Source organism: Octopus sinensis, linkage group LG4 (assembly GCF_006345805.1).
Source record: "Octopus sinensis linkage group LG4, ASM634580v1, whole genome shotgun sequence".
Lineage (NCBI taxonomy): Eukaryota > Metazoa > Mollusca > Cephalopoda > Octopoda > Octopodidae > Octopus > Octopus sinensis.
In genome coordinates, this window is record NC_043000.1 from 114,719,607 (window position 1) to 114,739,514 (window position 19,908).

At 39.9% G+C, this 19,908-nt stretch overlaps 1 protein-coding gene across 1 annotated transcript in view; it reads right to left on the bottom strand.

The window, feature by feature from the left end:
- Nucleotides 1–19,598, bottom strand: part of LOC115210983 (protein YAE1 homolog) — a 42,274-nt gene extending 22,676 nt beyond the window's left edge. The window contains exon 1 of the mRNA XM_029779817.2: nucleotides 19,273–19,598. Coding sequence (XP_029635677.1) covers nucleotides 19,273–19,443 — 171 coding nt within the window. The 5' untranslated portion in view covers nucleotides 19,444–19,598. The remainder of the gene's footprint in view (nucleotides 1–19,272) is intronic.
- Nucleotides 19,599–19,908: the final 310 nt, after the last annotated feature.

The window sequence follows — 19,908 nt, forward strand, 5'->3', positions numbered from 1 at the left end:
ATGCGATGGTGGTGGTGGTGATGGCAGTGATAATGATAACAAAGATGGTGGCAATGGTTGCTGTTTAGCCCCAGGCCAGCTCTCACAGAAGAGACCTATGATTAAAGTCATTCCAAACATGAAATAGCATCATTTTTTTTTTCTCTTCTCATATAATCCTATTCTTTCATTCTTTTACCTGTTTCAGTCATTTGACTGTGGCCATGCTGGAGTACTGCCTTTAGTCGAACAAATCCACCCCAGGACTTATTCTTTGTAAGCCTAGTATTTATTTAATCGGTCTGCTCTGCTGAACTGCTAAGTTATGGGGATGTAAACACCAGTATCGGTTGTCAAGCAATGTTGGGAGGACAAACACAGACACACAAACATATAAAGACATATACATACATACGTGTGTGTGTGTATATATATATATTATATATATATATATATTATATATATATATATATATATATATATATATGTGTGTGTGTGTGTGTGTGTGTGTGTGTGTATGTGTGTGTGTGTGTGTGTGTGTATGACAAGCTTCTTTTAGTTTCCCTCTACCAAATTCACTCACAAGGCTTTGGTCGGCCCGAGGCTATAGTAGAAGACACTTGCCCAAGGTGCCATGCAGTGGGATTGAACCTGGAACCATGTGGTTGGTAAGCAAGCTACTTACCACACAGCCTCTCCTCCATCTATGTTTACCTTTTTAAGATGGTGTTGTGAGTTCTAAAGGAGATTTGGCTGCTACCTCTAGCAGGTCAAGCAACCACATATCAGATCCTTTGCACCGGGGACAGTAGTGGTGATAGTGGTATGTGAGTGATGGTGTGTAGCAAAGGTAATAGTAGTGGTGGTGGTGGTGGACAGAAGGGATTACTGTTTAGCCCCAAGTCAGCCCTGATTGAGCAGATCCATGATTGATACGTTCCATACATGCCCCTCGTGCCAATTTGCTTGGTACAATATATCCATTGCCAGTATACAAACAGGATGGGGGTCAGAAATGGTGATGCTTGTAGATACTAATAAAGGAGGGGAAGGAGGGAGTGTATGAAGAGGTGGGGATATGAATTAAACAATAGATGGAGATGAAGAGAGGACATGGCTGGATGTGGGGAGAGTGCTGGAGAGGGAGGGAGTGCGAAAAACACAGTTTACAAATGACCATGGGATTGCACCTAGAAAGTTGCCCTCCAAGGCACAAGTCCAGGCAAGGTTGTTTATGGAAGACCAGCAGTTGCCCATGCATAGCTGTCTCCCCTCTCTGCGCCACCAATGAGGGCACCACTGATGTTGCAACTCACATTGACAGTTGAGTGAACTGGAGCAATGTGAAATAAAGTGTCTTGCTCAAGAACACAACACACAGTCGAGGAGTTGAAGTTACAACCTTACAGTTGTAAATCTGATACCTTCACAGCGGGTAATACTTAATATTTACTTGCAGTATCGCTCGGCGTTGCTCGGGTTTCTTTCGACCCTTTAGAATATATATATATATATTATATAATATCCGTTCTGTCTCTCTGTGCGTGTGTCTTCTAGGATCTCGAGCATCCTCCATCCGATTGCGCTCAAATTTGATATGTAGATACCGACGGTATCAGGGTGTGTATAAGTCTTGAAAAAATTACAAAAATCGATTCCAGGTGAGAATGCGATTGATAAAGCCATGGGAACATGCATTTGTACATGCAAGTACATCAGCTGTTGCAATCGATACTATGCGTACATGAGAAAAATGCACGTGCAGTTTGCACAAAAAAAGCCAGCTGGCTTGAAATAATGCCACAAAATGCAGTATATTTAAAAGTAAGATGCAAAAGTGATATTTTCTTCAAAGGAAGGAAAGACTATTTGGTTTCTCAAGAAGTTTTTCTTTTTGTCTTAACTTCGTTTAACAAAACCAAAAATTTTTTTGAAATAAAGGCATGCTTTATTTATTAATGAAAAGAAAACACTGACTGCTTTTTATTCAGCAGATATGATTCAGCACCGTCCATTCTCGTGTGTATATGTATGTGTATGTGTGTGTGTGTGTGTGTGTGTGTGTATATATATATATATATGGTGGGGGCACATAGCCTAGTGGTTAGAGTAGTAGACTCACGGTCAAGGGATTGCAAGTTCGAATCTCAGCAGAAGGTAATGGCAAACTTCTGCTGACTCTTTCGCTACAGCTTTCTCTCGCTCTTTCCTCCTGCATCTTGCAGCTCACCTGTGACGGACCGGCGTCCCATCCAGGTGGGGAACCTATATGCCAAGGAAACTGGGAAACCGGCCCTATGAGCCAGGCATGGCTCGAGAAGGAACAAAACAACAATATATATATATCTATATAAAAACACATATATATATATTTAAAGTTTGCAATAGGAGCAAGTTAAGATTAAAATCTTTATCCAAATGAGTGTGGTCATTGCTAGAACCACTGACTGGTCCTCATGCTAGTGGCACGTAAAAGTACCCACTACACTCTTGGAGTGGTTGGCATTGGGAAGGACATCCAGCTGTAGAAACTTTGCCAGATCAGATTGAGCTGGTGCAGCCTCTGGCTCACCATTCCTCAGTGAAACTGTCCAACCCATGCCAGCATGGAAAGCAGACGTTAAACAATGATGACGAGGATGATAGAAGTAAAGTTTGTTTTATGGTCTTTGATTGTTATATAGGTCTCTCTTTTTGCTAGTGTTTCAATCCTATCCGCTACACCTAGTCTCAAAGTTATTTCTCTGGCCTCATGTTTAAAGCTACCAAAAGCTTGAGGGGTTACCTTCTTGGAAGCTTGTGTGAGGCTGTTATTAAGTAACTGTGCATAAGTATCTTTTCCTACTCTTCCGAAATTCTTAGTTTTGTCTGAAAAAAGTAAGGTCCTATCAGAAGTCTTAAATCTATGGATATTTACCTTAAATTTACCTTGGAAACAAATAAAGGATTTATGGAATTTCAGCCAGGGTACAACGCCCAAGTGAGCCAAGAGACGTAATTTGCGATAACTCTCTCACTTCATTGTCTCATGTGACTTCATTTTGTCTTTATCGCAACCCCCACAAACCACATGTAACATATTCTCACCACCAATAACAGAAAACTGTCACCAAATTTTTTTCCAAACCTGACATCCCTGAAGAACATGTGTATTAGATAACTGCCCAGTTATCTTATATGTTGTGTGAAACCTATCGTTATCATTGACTGTAATGGATCAGTTATACCGTATACTTTCGTTAATAATAATACTAATTCTTTCTACCATGGGCACAAGGCCTGAAATTTTGTGGGGAGGGAGTTAATTGGTTGCATCCACCCTGGTGCTCAGTTGGTAATTACTGTATCAACCCAGAAAGGGAGAAAGGTATAGTGACCCTCAGCAGAATATGAACTCAGAACATAAAGAACAAGAAGAAATGCCACTAAACATTCTACCCAAGATGTTAATGATTCTTATTTCTTTATTGCCCACAAGGGGCTAAATACAGAGAGGACAAACAAGAACAGACAACCGGATTAAGTCGATTACATCGACCCCAGTGCGTAACTGGTACTTAATTTATCGACCCCGGAAGGATGAAAGGCAAAGTCGACCTTGGCAAGCTGCAGCACAGAGGGACTGAACCCAGAACCATATGGTTGCAAAGCAAACTTCTTAACCACATAGCCACGAATGTACCCATTATAAAGAGATACACACTTACATGCATGTATATATTTATGTATATACAGAGTATATACGTGTGCGTGTGTATATATAGGTTCATTCCCACTGCGTGGCACCTTGGGCAAGTGTCTTCTACTATAGCCTCGAGCCGACCAAAGCCTTGTGAGTGGATTTGGTAGACGGAAACTGAAAGAAGCCCATAGTATATATATATTTATATATATGTATGTGTGTATATATTTGTGTCTGTTTGTCCCCCAACATCGCTTGACATCGATGCTGGTGAGTTTACGTCCCAGTAATTTAGCAGTTCGGCATAAGAGACCAATAGAATAAGTACTAGGCTTAAAAAGAATAAGTTCTGGGGTCGATTTGCTCAACTAAAGGCGGTGCTCCAGCATGGCTGCAGTCAAAATGACTGAACGAATAAAAGAATAAAAGAATATATATATATATACTAGACTACCTGTGACCCATTGGGTCACTGGGAAAGTCTGAGTTTCCCAGGAACGGAGTTTTGTTTTGTGGCTTTTTTTTCCTTTTCCAGGTTATTTCACATGGTTTCAATAAATATGACATGAAAATTACATGTAAATGGCTCCTTTCTCCGGAAAAGGAAAGATTTGGCTGCTATTTTTTGCACACCCTGCTACCATGTAACAGGTATTTTGGGTCCTTTATCACAAATAGCAGCCAAATCTTTGGAGGTGAGATATGTTGATGCACTCGAAAGAAACCTATGGAAAAAAAATTATTTCACACCGAGGTTACACACACACAAATATATATATATATTCTTTTACTTGTTTCAGTCAATTGGCTGTGGCCATGCTGGCGCACTACCTTTAGTTACACAAATCGACCCCAGGACTTATTCTATCTGTCTCTTTTGCTGAACTGCTAAGTTACGGGGACGTAAACATGCCAACATCAGTTGTCAAGTGATGGTGGGGTGACAAACACAGACTATATATATATATATATATATATCCACACACACACACATACATGTATGTATATATGTATGTATGTATCTATGTATTCGTGTAGTCTGTGTTTGTCACCTCACCATCAGTTGACAAATGATGTTGGCATGTTTACGTCCCCATAACTTAGCAGTTCAGCAAAAGAGACAGATAGAATAAGTACTAGGGGTCAATTTGTTTGTCAAAGAATAAGTCCTGGGGTCGATTTGTTTAACTAAAGGTGGTGCCCCAGCATGGCTACAGTCAAATGACTGAAACCAGTAAAAGAATAAAAGAATATATATATATATATATATATATATATATAAATCAAATCAAAATCAAATCATATATATATATATAAACACATACATAGTGAGTCACAACCATATTTGTGTGTGTGTGTATGTGTATACATGTGTGTGTGTAGGGAGAATTCACAAATGTATGTATGTATATATATATAATTCAGCCCTTGGAACTACATAGACTCTGAAATTCCAACAACAACAAAAAATGTGGAGGGGAAGGACATTCCAGATGCTGATGAAATTCTGACAAAGTATTTACACATACACCTACTCATCATTTAACATATACACACATACATACAAGCTCACACACACACACACACACACATATATCCACACACGTACATGCATGAGTGTAGCTGAGTGCACTGGCAGACAAAGTATTTGATCTTTTGTGGAGAAATTAGTGGCAACCACACACTTGGTTAGACAACTATTACGTAGTTATATTATATAATAATAATAATAATAATAATAATAATAATAATAATAATAGTAATACATATTTAGATGTATAAATGTGTACACTCATATGCAAAGACAGGCCCCACAGATATATATATACATTTATACATACACACCTATTTATAAATATAGGTGTGTACATATATTTATATATATATATATATATATATATATATAAAGGTAAATAGATTAGTTAGTAGATTCATTTGAATCTAGGTATATCAACAAGTAGGACACCAGGAGTGGCCGGGTACTTAATACTGAGCTCAGAATAAGGTAAAATCACATTTAGTTGTCAGTTCTTTTTAGTATACTGCATGTATGTAAGCTACACACACATACACACACATGCAGGTTCCATCTGCCATTTGCAGTCACAAGCTTTGGGTGACAGAAGAAGACATCTGCACAAGAGGTGACTATATAGATTGAACTTGTTAACCCCACAGCTAGGCATTATTTTCACATATACACATACATACATCATCATCATCATCATTTAGCGTCCGTTTTCCATGCTAGCATGGGTTGGACGGTTTAACTGGGGTCTGTGAAGCCGGGAGGCTTCATCAGGCCCAGTCAGATTTGGCAGTGTTTCTACGGATGCCCTTCCTAACGCCAACCACTCCGTGAGTGTAGTGGCAGCTTTTTACATGCCACCTGCACATATATATATATATATATATGTGTGTGTGTGTGTGTGTGTGTGTGTGATGGGCTTCTTCCAGTTTCCATCTCCCAAATCCACTCACAAGGTTTTGGTCAGCCCAGGGCTATAGTAGAGGACATTAGCCCAACGTGCCATGCAGTGGGACAGAACCCGGAACCATGTGGTTGGTAAGCAAGCTACTTACCACACAGTCACTCCTCTTTCTCTCTATATATATATACACATAGATACATACACATACACATATATATGACTAGTGACCAAGACCTTTGGCGATATGCCTGCTCAAAAAGACCGGTCAAGTCAAGTGAAATTATAAGGTAGATGCTGGTGTCATATAACTGGTGCTTGTGCCAGTGGAACATAAAAAGCACTTTTCTAGCATTGGGCCTCATGGAGACAATGACAATTGACCAAAACTTTTGACAATATGCTGTGCTTGAGTAGAAGACCCATCAAGCCAAGTGAAATCATAATCATGGCAGATACTGGTGTCACCACAACTGGCACCCATGCTGGTTAAAAGCACCCATTACACTTTCGGAATGGTTGGCATTAGGAAGGGTGTCCAGCCACAGAAATCGTGCTAAATCAGACTGAAGTCTGGTGCAGCCCCGTAGCTTATAGTCCCTGGTCAAACCATCCAACCCATGCAAGCATGGACAACAGGAATTAAATGATGATGACAATGATGATGATGATAATGATGTTATTTATATTGGTTATCATTGCATTTGGTCCATCACTCTATCTTACAGTTTTAGTTTTGTCTGTAAACCATAAAATAGACCAAATGTTGGGAATGACACATAACATTCGGTATGGATTGTGAAATGGCAAGCGAATCTAATAAAGAACTTATTTAACTAATCACCTGAGGAGGTGCATTTTACACCTTTGATGTAAGATGAGGATTACACAACATCTTACCAGTGAACTACAGGTGTAAGAGAGCATCGAAACAATTGTAGTGATTTTTAATAAAGAATGTCATTAATTCCATTTTCTATCATTTGTCTATTTATATAAACTCTACGGATACTGTAAAATTCCTCATGTATATCCAGCAGCAAGAGTATTTCCACTGCATGATGGCATCAGGTAGCCAATGACTGTGGACAAGCTTTGCACAGGTTTTTACCTGAATTTTGAATCTTACTTCACTTCACCATGTGTTTATATATATATATATATATATATATATATATATATATATATATATATATATTAGCCTGCTCGCTTAGCCAGCGGGGTGGCGTCATTCAAAGGCTAAAACAATGCGAAGCGCATTGTGACCAGCGATGTGTAGCAACATCTGATAGCCTGGTCGGTCACACTGATCACAGTGATATATATATATATATCGTCGTCATCATCATTTAACGTCCATTTTCCATGCTGGCATAGGTTGGCTGATTTGACTGAAAACTGGTAAGTTGGGGACCTGCACCAAGTTACAATTTGATTTGGCATGGTTTTTACAGTTGGATACCCTTCCTACAACCTATATATGTATATATATGCATATACATACATACATATATAGATATATATATATATATATATATATATATATATATGTATACTCTCTCTCTCTCTCTCACACACACACACACCACAATCTTATTTTAATAATAAAGATTTCAAATTTTAGCACAGCACTAGCAACTTCTAAGGGGAAGGAAGAAATCAATTACATCAACTCTGGTACTTAATTATAATTATAATAATAACTAGGTCTATTCAAGGTCAAGGTCAAAGAAGAACAACAACAACAATAGCAACAACATCAACGACAATAATTGTTCTTGAAACATGTGCTAATTTCTGTGCTGACATGTTCAAATAACTCTATAACACTTCTTCGCATGATTCTCCTTCCTGAGAGACAAGAGCTACAAGACAACATAAAGGGAAACAGCTGGCAAAGAAGGATCAATCCCTTTAAATTCCTGACAGCCCTTTACTCCAAGCAAAACCCCCTTACCTTGCTTAAGCCTATGGTACGAAAACAGATTTTGTTGATCCCCCTCCCACCTCCTTCAAGTCTTGTACATGTTGCCCCAAAGCAGAACTAGTCTCTTCCATTCTGGTAGTTGGAAGAAATAATTAGCTTCACATTGGAGATGAAAAATGCCTGATGCCAACGTCTATTTAATAATCCCTTATACCATTTCTTTGGCCCCCAGCCTCCAGCCAAACCAGAATTTGGTCAAAAGACAGTGACAGAATAATCCTGGTAGCCAGCTGGTTCTACTCCTTACACATCACAGCAGTTGTTTGACAGAGTAGTGTCATAAATCAATGATTAATAACTAAACAGTGTGTGAAAGAACTTTGCTTCAATATCCTGCATCTTACATATGCACACATACACATGTGCATATACAAACACACACACACATACGAGAGTACATGCACAAATGCAGCCAGCTGATGACAATAGCATGCGCCTATATTTCATGTCCTTAACTGACAGTGCCTTCATCAGTCTTTCAAAGCAAAGATTTTTTGGAAACTGTCCAAATACCTCAATTAAAACATCTTCCAACAAAAACCTGAACACCACCACATCTTCATTCATGTCTGTTACTATTTAGGGAGCTTGTATGTGATTGTTATACCAGCTAGAAATAGAAGCCAAATACCCTCAAATCTTGTAACCTAAAAATATAAAAAGACAGCTATGTCTTCCCCATCTCTAAATCTCTCCCCTCACACTTTTATGGAACATACCCTTTTATCCCCACTGTACAACTTATACTCCCCACCTACTCACTGTTCTCTATAGATAGGCCCCAATACATCTCCAGCACCATCTATTTTCTCTCTCTCTCTCACTCTGACTGTCTCTCTATCCTTTTCTAATTCTCTCTCCCCTTCTTCTCTTTGGGTAGCCAAGTATCCTTTATATCGTAAGACCACTATCTCTGTCCCTCTATTATACTCTAACCTCTCACCTGACACACACCTACTTCCCTCGATTCCACTCCCTCCCTCAGTTGAGAGGTCTTAGCCTTGTAAGCTACTTGGTGACCTTACAAGTGTCATGTAAAAAGCACCTATTCCATCACCATGTAAAGGGCACCCAAGCTGATGTCATGTAAAAAGCAACCCATGCTGGTGCCACATGAGAAGCACCCATTCCAGCATTACGTAAAGGGCACCCAAGCTGATGTCATGTAAAAAGCACCCAAGCTAATGTCAAGCACCCATGCTGGCACCGCATAAGAAACACCTGTGCTGGTGCTACATGAAAAGCACCCGTTCCAGCACTACGTAAAGGGCTCCCATGCTGGCACCACATAAGAAGCACCTGTGCTGGTGCCACACAAAAAGCACCACTTACAGGGCACCCAAGCTGATGTCAAGCACCCATGATGGCACCACATAAGAAGCATCTATGCTGGTGCCACACGAAAACCACCAGCATACTCTCTAAGGTGGTTAACATTAGGAAGAGCATCCAGCCATAGAAACCATGCCCAAAACTGACAATAAGAGCTTGGTACAGCCCTCTGGCTTGCCAGTTCCTGTTGAACCGTTCAAGGCAGGCTAGCAGTGGGAATGAACCGGGGACCTTCTAGGTAAAATAATCTATTAAGTTCACACACATAGAGAAAGATCTTTCTGTCTTTCTCTCTCTCTCACCTCCCCACACACATTTACACAAATACTTTACTATTTTAATGCTTATGTTCCCTGTGTATCCATAACCTTTCGTTTTTTGGTTTTTTAACACCACTCTGTGGGAGTGGTCGGTTTTGGAAGGGCATCCAGCTGTAAAACCCCTGCCAAAACAGACATTGTGTCTGCCTAGTCAGCTCCTGTCAAACCATCCAACTCATGCCAGCATGGAAAACAGATGTTATATGATGATGATAATGTCTCAGTCACAAGACTACAGCCATGCTTGAGCACTGCCTGGAGGAATTTTAGCCGAATGAATCAACCCATGTACTTGTTTTCTTTTTAAGCCTCGTACTTATTCTATTGGTCTCTTTGCCAAACCACTAAGTCACAGGGATGTAAACACGCCAACACTGGTTTCAAGTGGTGGGGTGGGGGAACAAATACAAACACAAAAAACACACACATAGATATATACGATGGGCTTCTTTCAGTTTCCATCTACCAAATCCACTCGCAAGGCTTTGGTCAGCCTGAGGCTATAGTAGAAGACACTTGCCTGAGATGCCACACAGTAAAACTGAACCTGGAACCATGTGGTTGGGAAGCAAGCTTCTTACCACACAGCGAAACATGTCCCAGTCATAACTGTTGTATCTGTTTGTATATCCAGTAAGAAATCATTGAAGATTTCAGGATGTAATTTGAAGGAGATTTAGCTGGTATTTCTAGCAGATTGAGGACCCATGTAGAAATTTTCTTGTAGTTTTTGCTCTGACTAAGTAGATCTTTGATTGAAAACATTCCTGTCATGCCCATCCCAACTTCTTATCTGTGCATCAAGACTTCATTTTCGCATACATCATTTCATTTTCCAATACGGTAAGATCCAGTTTAGAGAGATTTGGCTGCTATTTCTAGCCGATCACATAGAAGCTCCTTTATCAGCATGTAAGCATAGAAAATACATACAAGCATGTGGTGTATATATATGCACATTTAGTCTTACACCAAGGACTAAATTGTTCAATATACCCATTTCTTTACTACCCACAAGGGGCTAAACACAGAGAGGACAAAAAAGGACAGACAAACGGATTAAGTCGATTATATCAACCCCAGTGCGTAACTGGTACTTAATTTATTGACCCTGAAAGGATGAAAGACAAAGTTGACCTCAGCAGAATTTGAACTCAGAACGTAACGGCAGACGAAATACCGCTTAGCATTTCGCCTTCGTTACAGTCAATGTGATTTGACAGTTATTTCCAGAAGGTGACCTAACCATGGTTGTGATCATGTGTATAATTGTTATGAACAGACCAAACAAGATTACCAAGTTTACCTGGACAATGGAGTTCAGACCATTTGTCTTAACTTCATACATACACATAAATACTCACACACTAACAAGTACAGATAAAAACAGTGTGAAACTAGAGCAGAGTGGTACTTCACTACACAGACACAGTCCATTGCTAAACATATTCAAGTTATTTAAACAGGAACATCATCATCATAATCACTTAACGTCTGTTTTCCACGCTGGTATGGGTTGAACAATTAGACAGGAGCTGGCCAACCAAAGAGCAACACAAGGCTCCAGTTGTCTGTTTTAGGCAGGGTTGCTACAGCTGGATGCCCTTCCTAATGCTAACCACTTTACAGAATGTACTGGGTGCCTCTTATGTGGCACTAACACCAGTGCTTTATATGTGGCACCAGCACAAGTGCTTTTTATGTGACACTGGCATGTGTGACCCATACAAGCTTTTAATTACAGGTACATACAATCCATCCAATGGCCTTCCATACACTTTTCTGCTTCCCAAATTTCATTTACAAGATTTGGATTGATCCCATACTAAAACAAAAAAAAAACTTACCTAAGACCTCTATATAATGGAATTAAACCTAAGATCTTGTGGTTGTAAAATGAACTCCTTAACCTGTCAACCATGCGGCAACCACTCAAATATACATATAAGGGTAAAAGAGTAAAGACCTCTTTCAGTCATGAATGACCATGGGGTTGCACCTAGAAAGTTCCTCTCCGAAGCATAAGTCTGAGCAGGGTTGTTTATGTAAGGCCAGCAGTCACCTATGTATACCAACCTCCCCTCTCCACACCACTGATGTTATGCAAGGGAAAGGCAAAGGGGCGATACAGCTTGGCACCAGTGATGTCGCAACTCATTTCTACAGATGAGTGAACTGGAACTACATGAAATAAACTGTCTTGCTCAAGAACACAATACGCAGCCTGGTCCAGGAATTGAACTCACTACCTCATGATCATGCACCCGACACTCTAACCACTGGATTAACTTTACCTTGTTATCTCCCCTACTTCTTCGCTCTCCTGTGTGACCCTTCTGTACGGCAGTCGCCATGATAGATCGGTAGCCACTACACACATTTTTTCTCTCTCCTTTTTTTATCTGTGTCCCTTTCTGAAGAAGAGCGTAGGCTCAAAACGTAAAAGACTTTTTCTATTCCTGAGTGCTATACTAATACGTGTGTTTGTTTTCTACACCACCTGTCTTTGTCTTTTGTATTTTTCGTGAACTCTCCCTATATATATATATATAATATATATATATATATATATATATATATATATATATATACACACACACACACACATGCACCATATATACAGTAGAAGCAATATTGAGTTGGTGGCTATGGGTAATGACTGAAGTCTCACAGGTCCAGAGTTGAAATATAACAAAATAACAAAACTGCTTTGGAAAAGAAAGAGAACAGGGCACAGAATTCTATGCGTCACTGTTCTCTTAGATGTTTAGAAGAGGTTCCAGATTACCAAGGAATGTCACCCAAAATAGTCGCCTTATTCATTATGTGACAGGCATTCACCCCACTTGGGATATAGCAAACAATTACCCCAGTTGAAATGAGATGAGCTGCAAAAACTAAGACAGGATTCCACTCCAGCTGGGATGAAATGGGCTACCATCCTATAAAAATGGAAACAAATTATAATCCTACATAATACTACAAAGTAAAAAAATGTCCTACATCCACCTAACATCTTCATCAGTGTATAAAAGGTAACAGTATACATACATACATACACACACAAACATACATACATACACACATAAACATACATACATCACATACATACACACACACATACATATACATACATACACACACACATACATATACATACATACACACACACATACATATACATACATACACACATACATATACATACATACACACATAAACATACATACATCACATACATACACACACAAACATACATACATACACACACATATAAGTATGCATTCATATGTGTATAAATATGTGTATCTTTTTCCAGAAAAAAAACTAATAAACCGGTAGTTCATTCAAACAAAACTACCTTGTGGTATTAATTCCACCCAAGTCACACAGACACTCCCATCTCACTATCACCAATAGAAATATATAAGTGACCCATTGGTGAAAAAACCTAGTCAATAATACTATAATTTGCAAATTGCCAAAAAGGAGAAATAGCAGCCAAATCCCCGTCAAACACAACCTACCAATCATAAACAAAGAAGGATGTATAATGGACATCCACATCAGTTGTTAGCTGTCAGGACACCACAACCTTCAAAACTTCCAGGCTTTCTGAAATTCACAAACAATACACCTGATATCCCACCACCACCACCCTTTTGTAATGACTCATTCACTGTTTGTTTCTTGTGCATTAGTCTATGTTCTGTTCATGCAATTTTGGCCACTTTGTTCTGATGAGTTGTAGTGCACCTGAGTACTGTAAACAATAAGCTCATCATCATCATCATCATTATTATTATCATTGTTATTATTATTTTCCTTTTTGCTTCAAATTTTCTTCCGTTTCTCGCCGAGTGTTTTCCATACACCTAGGGCAAAAGGAGAAAGGGGCTCTATACCCGTGGCTTTCATGGGTTTTTCCACGAGTAACCTTTCGAAGCGCCTCCCCCTATTGGGAGTTTTTACTTGTTATATTTTCCTTGTTATCTTGCGTTTTTACACGGACTTTTCAAACGGACAAAACCCTTTTTGTAACTTTCATCCTGTATTTTGTCCTAACATGTTTTATTTGATTTTTAGAATTTAAAGAACATTCTTGACGAGATGTACACGGATATAAGGAATGTGTTACAGCGCCAAAGGAATGTCGGTACTAGAGACATTTAAGGTCAATGATTGGTCTGGCTGAAGGCAGAACTGTTCAAGACCCTGAGATACAAAAACCTGCTTTAAATGTCATAACAGATTGTGTCTGGGGACCAATGGAAAGGGTGGGTGTAATATTCTAATTACATATGGTTCCTCGTGCTGGTGGCACGTAAAAAGCACCCACTACACTCTTAGAGTGGTTGGTGTTAGGAAGGACGTCCAGCTGTGGAAAGATTGCCAGATCAGACTTGGAGCCTGATGCAGCTACTGGCTCTCCAGGCTGCAGTCAAACCGTCCAACCCATGCCAGCATGAAAAACGGACGTTCAACGATGATGATGGTATCATCATCATCATCGTTTAACGTCCACTAGCATGGGTTGGACAGTTCGACCGGGGTCTGGGAACCAGGAGGCTGTACCAGGCTTCAGTCTGATCTGGCAGTGTTTCTACAGCTGGATGCCCTTCCTAATGCCAACAACTCCATGAGTGTAGTGGGTGCTTTTTACGTGCCAGGCAGGGCTGGCAACGGCCACCATCAGTTGGTGCTTTTTACGTGCTACCAGTACAGAAGCCAGTCAAGGCGGCGCTGGTATTGGCCACGTTCAGATGGTGCTTTTTACATGCCACTGGCACAGAGATCACAAATACAATTTCCATTGATTTTTTATATATATATACACACACATACATGCATATATGGGTACAGGACGTCAACAACGGTGAGCAAATAACATGAAATACATAAACAACGAGAAAAAATGGAAAACAGTTGTCGGCCATGGGTGGATGTTTATGACAGAAACACTTCATACAGAGTGGATACCACTACTACAAGATGCCTATATATATATATATAGAGAGAGAGAGACAGACAGACAGATAGATAGATACAGACAGGCAAACAAAAGACAGATTGATAGACATGTAGGTATGGGTTGATGCCCTAGAGTAACATTGATGGGGTGCATACATAAGGAGGATAATGTCACTGGGTGTAAAAGGGGTGTGGGTTAGTTATGCAGACAGACATCAAGGGATGGATATAGGTATAATAAGGGTAAGGACTGAGTCATTTCAGACATCAAGGAAGTGTGTTACATAGTTATTTCATCAGTTTCAAAATTCTTGTCACCTCCACCCATTTAGATGGGTGTGGCTGGTTGTATGTGTGTAAAAGAATTGGTAGGTGTATGTGTGCAGACATGCTCAATATTTCAGTGTGTGTATGTGTAAGGCCTTCGTTTCTTATGATTCAGGCAACATAATTTTAATATTATTTTTTTATAGTTAAGGTCAGTCGATCATACTGTGTACAATAGTGAACTGTGCCTCCACATACTTCATCATCATCATCATCGTTTAACGTCCGTTTTCCGTGCTAGCACGGATTGGACGGTTTGACCGACGTCTGGGAAGCCAGGAGGCTGCACCAGGCCCCAGTCTGATCTGGCAGTGTTTCTACAGCTGGATGACCTTCCTCACGCCAACCACTCCGTGAGTGTAGTGGGTGCTTTTTACATGCCACCGGCACAGATGCCAGGGGAGGCTGGCAGCAGCCACGATCGGTTGGTGCTTTTTACATGCTACCGGCGCAGAAGCCAGTCGAGGCAGCACTGGCATCGGCCACGTTCGGATGGCACTTTTTACGTGCCACCGGCACAGGTATCACAACTCCAATTTCCATTTGGTATTTATTTTGATGTTGATGTACTTGACTCAATAGGTCTCCTCAAGCACAGCAGGTCATGTGCCACCGGCACAGAAGCCAGTCAAGGCGATGCTGGCCGCCTTGTTTATAATTAGATATAGTTAAATATGGACAGTTCAGGCATTTAAGTTCAGTGTTTCAGATGACCTGGTCAAAAGTTCATATTCTAGCAGCTAAAATAAGTAACAGCTAAGTATCTGGGTTGATTTTATCAAATCCACCCCACCAGCAAATGTTTGTGTACTTGTGCTTAAGTGAAACCATTATTTAGTCACAAGAAGAGGGAGTGACACTGACCTATGACCTTGGTAAACCTTCCCAGTCTACCCTGCTATGAATAGGTATCACATGGTAGAGATACATTTACCAACTATAAGTAACAGAACCCTTGTAAAATTGACAACTGATAAGCTTAAAGTACGAAATTGAGCATCACCATCATCATTTAAGGTCCATTTTCCATATGGGCATAGGTTGGACAGTTTAACAGGAGCTGGCCATCCTGAGAGCTGTATCAGGCGCCAATTGTCTACTCTGGCATGGATTTTACAGTTGGATGCCCTTCCTAATACCAACCACTTTACAGAATGTACTGGGTACCTTTCCCCTGTCACTGACACAGGTGCCTTTATATATATGTGTATGTATATGTGTATATGTATATATATATATATATATATATATATATATATATATATATATATGTGTGTGTATATATATAAATATATATATTTTATCCTTCGAAACGTTTAGTAGATGAAACCTTAGCGACTGAAGAAGGGGATTTTTCGTTGTGCTTATTGTCCTGTATCTCTTTTTTTGCTTGTCTTGTTCCTTGGTTTGTGTCTATGTTTTTCGTCTCTCTATGTGTTCGACGTCTTTTTGGTGTCCTGTACACATATATGCGTGTATATGTACATGTAGAGGTAGGTACGTACATATATGTTTATATATATGCATATGTTCTATTTTATTAACATATATATATATATATAATATATATATATATATATTGTTGTTGTGACTCCCTTTGGCCATGACTGACCATGAGATTGCACCTAGAAAGTTACTCTCTGAGGCACAAGTCCGGGCAAGGTTGTTTATGGAAGACCAGCAGTCACCCATGCATACCAGCCTTCCCTCTCCACGCCACCGATGTTATCCAATGGAAAGGCAAAGGCTGATACAGCTTGGCACCAGTGACATCGCAGCTCATTTATTAACGTGCAAGTGGCTGAGCACTCCACAGACACTTGTACCCTTAAATACAAATACAACAGAAACAGGAAGAAAGAGCGAGAGAAAATTGTGATGAAAGAGTACAGCAGGGTTCACCACCACCCTCTGCTGGAGCCTCGTGGAGCTTTAGGTGTTTTCGCTCAATAAACACTCACAATGATATATATATACATATGTATGTATGTATGTATGTATAGGGAGAAGAGTGATGTAGTGACTAGTAGTATCTATAGGGTGGTTGGGTCCCAAATGAAATTTTCCTTTTCGTGTAGTCCATCTCAAAAGTAATTCATCCCAAGAAAATCTTTCACTACAGAAGTTATAACCAAAAACAGGATTGGAACACAATAGTGTCTCTCAACAAAACATCCTTCCATAAATAGTGCTCCCATTGCTTTTTCTAAAACCAACAATACTTTTCTTCGGTTATTACTTTGTACAGTGTAGGGTTAAGAATCTCGTCTATGAACACATCAGGCCATGATAGTAACTAAACGTGAACCTTGAATTTCCAGGCCAGCAACATACACTTTAGCTTTGTGATCGCTTGACTTGCTAAAAATAACAGCCAAATTTCTCTCAGACCACTTCATAAAGGAAGAACACATTCGATAAAATAGTCCTGTGTACGTTGTCTGAAAACGATAGCACTTTCATACATCTGCCTGATCAGATCTGGCCTGGGGTTAAATGAAAACCACCAGCTGTGACACGAGGAATTAAGGATTCATTACATTCTTGCTCGATCTGCTAAAAATAGCAGACAAATCACACACTACCATCTTAAGAAGGGAATGACACGTTAGGTAATGTAGTCCTAGGTACTTGTAAACAGACAGGATGGTCACGATTAGAAGACATTTCGATTATACGCGGATTCGGTCAGCGTTGATTTGGTACTAAACAAAAACCAGCTGCTATGAGTGAATGTGTGTGTGTGTGTGTGTGTCTGTGTTTGTATTTGTGTATGTATGTACACTTGCTAACATAAAGAGAGGGGGAGGAAGAGGAAAGAGTGAGTGATCACATTGTGTCCGACGAAAATTGCCTTTGGTTAAATATGAAATTAGGAGAGAATGCAAGTGTGCGTGGTAACATAAGACTGCGTGTGTGTGTGTCTGTGTAGATGTGTGTGTGTGTGTGTGTGTGTGCGTGTACTGTGACAACTGGCTTGATACGTCGGTGACGTCATCATGTGAACATAACAAAGGAGGGACCAGGAAGGTGAGGTTGTATGACACATAGAGACAGACAGGCAGGCAGGCAGACTGGTATGTAAAGACACAATGTGTGTGTGAGAGAGAGACAGAAACATAGAGAGACAGATAAACATAGACATAGAGAGAGAGAGAGGCAAATAACACGCACAGTCACATATATACACACACGTATACACAGACTAGTGTATTTGAGAGAGACGGGGAGGCAAGACAACACACACTCACATATATATATATATATATATATATATATATATATATATATATATATACATACACAGACTTGTGTGAGTGTGTAAGTTCGAGGGAGAGAGAGGGGGGCAGACAAGACACACACACACACACATACATACACACAGGTTAGTGTGTGTGTGTGTGTAAGTGTGTGATACATGTGTTACAGAGACGGTCAGACACCTAGCTAATCTTCTAAGAAATACGTTGATATACTTCATAATAGAAAGTTATAAATAAACACCATGGATAGATAAACAGATCGATACAGTCTACATGGAAACAAACATAGAAATAAAAAGATACATATGGACAAACAAACAGATCGACAGAAATATTCTATACAGAGACAAACAAGAAGGTAGGAAAACACAGACGGAAAGTTAGGACTCAATAGAGAAATCGATCAACACGAATACTAAACATATTAGGGTACTACTTGAGAACAGTGGTCCCGGTGCGCACACTCGCGTACTCGCGCATCCGCGCTAGCTAGTCATGACTAGTCGATCCTTACTTTGTGTTTTTGTGTTATTTACTTCGTTTAAAAAATTATCTTTGTGTTTTGTGTTTTATTTACTTTGTTTAACAAAAATTATTTACTTTGTGTAAAAAAATTATTTTTGTGTTTTATTTTCTTTGCTAGGGTAGTTGTAGGATCGACTAGTCGCGACTAGCTAGCGCGAGTGCGCGCACCGGGACCGCTGTTCTCAAGTGTGTACTACATATTAGACGAACATATGAATAGAAAGGACGGAGTTCCTCAGAGAAAGTTGGGATCCTAGAGATCGATGGAAGGGCAATATATATATATATTAGCGGAATAAATAAAGAAAATGACACAAATAGAGAGAAAGTTAGGACACTATAGGTTGAGAGAAATATACTGTAGCTATACAGATAAATAATAAAACAAGTAATAAAGAGAGACATGCCGGCTAATTAATAAAACAAATACTTTCTTTCTGGCGACCTATGTTCTTACCTGAGATAGTTTCCAGTTCATCTGGGACCAATCTTTCTTACCAACCTCTAATTCAGACACATCTTCATCGTATATATCCTCCATATCGTTGGTAGTGTTACCATTGCCATTTTGATCGGTTTGAAGTGAAGAATCACTCGGCCTCAGTCTACTCAGATCGACGGCTGACATGTTGTTATGCGATGATGTGGTGGAAATGAGAAAAAGCTTTTACACACACTATAGCATACGCGTTTATACGCTTATCCACACTACTGTTAGCAACTGACACACACACACATACGCACGTACGCGCGCGCGCTGACTTTCCCCCTCTTACTTTCTCGCAAACTGTTAGAGACTAGAAGTCATGTGACTTCAAAGAGTAACGATGGTGGTGGAGACGGAGCTCAGATTAAGTGAAAAAGAGGGAGAGAGAGACTGGTAAATAGAAAGGCAGAGAGAGAAAAAGGCACACACACACACGCACGCACAAAGAATGTGTTGGTGTTGACGTCATATGACCGGTTTGTATACGTCATGTGACGTTCATACCGGCAACAGAGTCGGAGTAAATGATAGTGGTGGCGGTGGCGGTATACTAGCGTTGTTGTTAGTGGTGGTGGTGGTGGTGGTGGTGCTAGTCGTAGTGGTAGT